The sequence below is a fragment of the Neolamprologus multifasciatus genome, chromosome 14, assembly GCF_963576455.1.
Source record: "Neolamprologus multifasciatus chromosome 14, fNeoMul1.2, whole genome shotgun sequence".
Taxonomy (NCBI): Eukaryota; Metazoa; Chordata; class Actinopteri; order Cichliformes; family Cichlidae; genus Neolamprologus; species Neolamprologus multifasciatus.
The window spans coordinates 11850064-11852795 of record NC_140452.1 but is presented as its reverse complement, the minus strand read 5'-3'; the positions used below and the strand labels follow the sequence as shown (position 1 = coordinate 11852795).

The 2732-nt window shown below is 37.6% G+C and overlaps 1 protein-coding gene across 1 annotated transcript; it reads left to right on the top strand.

Annotated features, from left to right (window-relative positions):
• The first annotated feature begins 312 nt into the window (after positions 1-312).
• On the top strand, positions 313-1985 carry LOC146503630 (olfactory receptor 52E4-like). Its single transcript, XM_085131215.1, has one exon. The coding sequence runs from the start codon at positions 313-315 to the stop codon at positions 1249-1251; it is 939 nt and encodes a 312-aa protein (XP_084987341.1). The 3' UTR covers positions 1252-1985.
• Positions 1986-2732: the final 747 nt, after the last annotated feature.

Genomic DNA, 2732 nt, shown 5'->3' with positions numbered 1-2732 from the left:
TGTAAGTGTGTGAGCATTAACTTCCAATCAATCTTTATCCTGTCATTTAGGGGATGACATTATCTTTTTGCAATATCTGATGCAATATAGACATTTTACATTCTTATGTCTAATTTGATTGGAAGAAGGAGCTGTCCAATCAAAACTTACTATTCTTACAAGCCTTAAAATGAGAGGTTCAAATACGTCCCAGTAAAAGCAAAGTTGTTTGACTGAGCTCAGAGGATTTTGTCTGATAAAGAAGGTTTACCACGTATTTTATCAATATTTGCTTTGCCTTTTTTCTTCTCCTCTTCAACTCCCAAACAGAATATGTCTTCACAGAGTACTTCAATCAATATAACACACTTTATTATAGGTGGTTTTGACACACTCAGTAGACCTATTGCTGTTGGCGTGGTTATCCTAATAGCCTATTTTCTTGCTGTTCTTGCCAATATGGCAAATATCATGTTTATTATTTCTGACAAGAGATTACATAAACCAATGTATCTTCTGATTTGCAACCTTGCTGTTGTTGATATAATGTACACCTCCAGTTGCAGTCCAACAATGATTGGAGTTCTACTCGCAGGTGTTAATACTATATCCTATGTGGCATGTTTAATTCAAATGTTTGTTTTCCATTTGGGAACAGCGATGGAGTCATTTGTTTTAGCATTTATGGCATTGGATAGATTCATTGCAATAATTTATCCTTTCCAGTATCACAGTTATTTAACAAACACACGTGTTCTTGTTCTTACATTTATCGTGTGGTTCATTAACAGTTTTTTAATGTGTTACATGCCTGCAACAGCTGTCCCCCTCCCACACTGCAGCTCCAGGCTTAGGTACACTTTCTGTGACTTTGCTGCTGTGTTAAGAACAACCTGTGTTAACCCAGAAAAATATTTCAATGACGCTGCCATTATAGCATTTTTTATTTTATTTTTCACTTTTGTTTTCATTTGTCTTTCATATTGTGGAATCTTACTTTTTGTAAAATTATCTTCAAATAATGAAAAAAAGAAAACGGGGAGCACTCTTGTGAGTCACTTAATTTGTGTAATCGTTCATTTCTGTCCTGCGTTTGTGCGCATTATCTTCACCAGGTTTGGCGTGGTATTAACTCTTGAGGAACGCCAAGGTTTATTAATTGGTGCAGTCCTGGGTCCATGTCTTGTAAATCCTTTTGTGTACTGTCTTAGAACAAAAGAAATTAAACAAAAGCTCTTTAAGATTTTCAAAAAGTTTCACACATATGACTGAGATCTTGTGAACTGAGTGTGCTTTTTTTTTTTTTTTTTTTTTAGATAAACACAGAAATACCCCTAACTGATGTTGGTGTAAATTTTCAGAACATTATTTTACAAAATGGTTGAAACACCAACCATTCACTTTTATTCTGGGACAGAAGTGAGAATTATTTTACTTACACAAGATATTTGCACCTTAACTATTCAATTAAAATCATACAAAATTTAGAACAAAAGTTTTTTAGTGTAACTGTTTTTGTGTCTGTGAGCAACAGTATGCCTTTTTCCTGCTATGCTGTAAACAATCATATTTTAATCAACAAAAACTAATCAACTTTAGTAATCATTTATTTGAACTCCCTCAATAATACTTTTGCTCGTTTCCAGACCTTCAGTTGTGTCTGATCAGGTGTTTGGAAACTAAGGGCGATCATGGCTCAAGAGTTCGCCTTGTAATCGGAAGGTTGCTGGTTCGAGCCCCGGCTTGAACAGTCTCGGTCGTTGTGTCCTTGGGCAAGACACTTCACCCGTTGCCTACTGGTGGTGGTCAGAGGGCCCGGTGGCGCCAGTGTCCGGCAGCCTCGCCTCTGTCAGTGCGCCCCAGGGTGGCTGTGGCTACAATGTAGCTTGCCATCACCAATGTGTGTGTGAATGGGTGGATGACTGGATGTGTAAAGCGCTTTGGGGTCCTTACGGATTAGTAAAGTGCTATACAAATACAGGCCATTTAAGGATATTTTATTACATTTCAAAAATGATCAAAATGAATGAATGGCTCCTACACTAACATAGTTTAGATAGCTAAGAGAGTGGACTGCTGTATTTTCACAGACATTTCAGTTTGGTTTGTTAAATGATCCTATATCAAAAAACAAAAAAAAAAAAAAAATTGCTCTGTGTGGGGGACATTTGGAAGGAATGACACAAGTAACTTGGCTCCCAGTAAAGGAATTTGCTTTTTTGTATTGGTAACATCCTCCTCTCATTCCAAATAATTGAGCACTGCTAGCAGCAACTCTTACAGCTCCTCCCATAATTTTGCATTCTGAAAAGGAAACTTCTACACATAGATATACAATAAGATCAGACACAAAGACACCTTTGTGACAGATTCTTAAAGTCTTACACACAGCCTCTGTTATGCACATAAAATCATACATTTTCAAAAGCCTGTTATCTACTTGTTTTCTTAATTGGAGAAATTGTGAAATTGTTTTTTTAAACAAATTTGTGAATTACTTAATATAATGTTTACAGAAGTAGCCAGTGACGGTTTTTGATATGGGGACATGGGCCATTGCCCAGGGCGGCATCGTGGTGGGGGTGGTATCATGGCATCGGCAAAAAAAAAAAAAAATTGCTCGCACCCATGCTGCCCTGACAACATGCCAGCGCATTTTGGGGATTTCATAGGCACCGAACTATTGCCCATTTGCGAGAAGGAAGGGCGCCCTCCATTTACGAGGTGCACCTGCTGCTTTCTACACAAGGAGG

Coding starts and splice junctions, on each gene's coding strand:
- LOC146503630 (XM_085131215.1), top strand. CDS start 313: ATGTCTTCACAGAGTACTTCAATCAATATAACACACTTTATTATAGGT.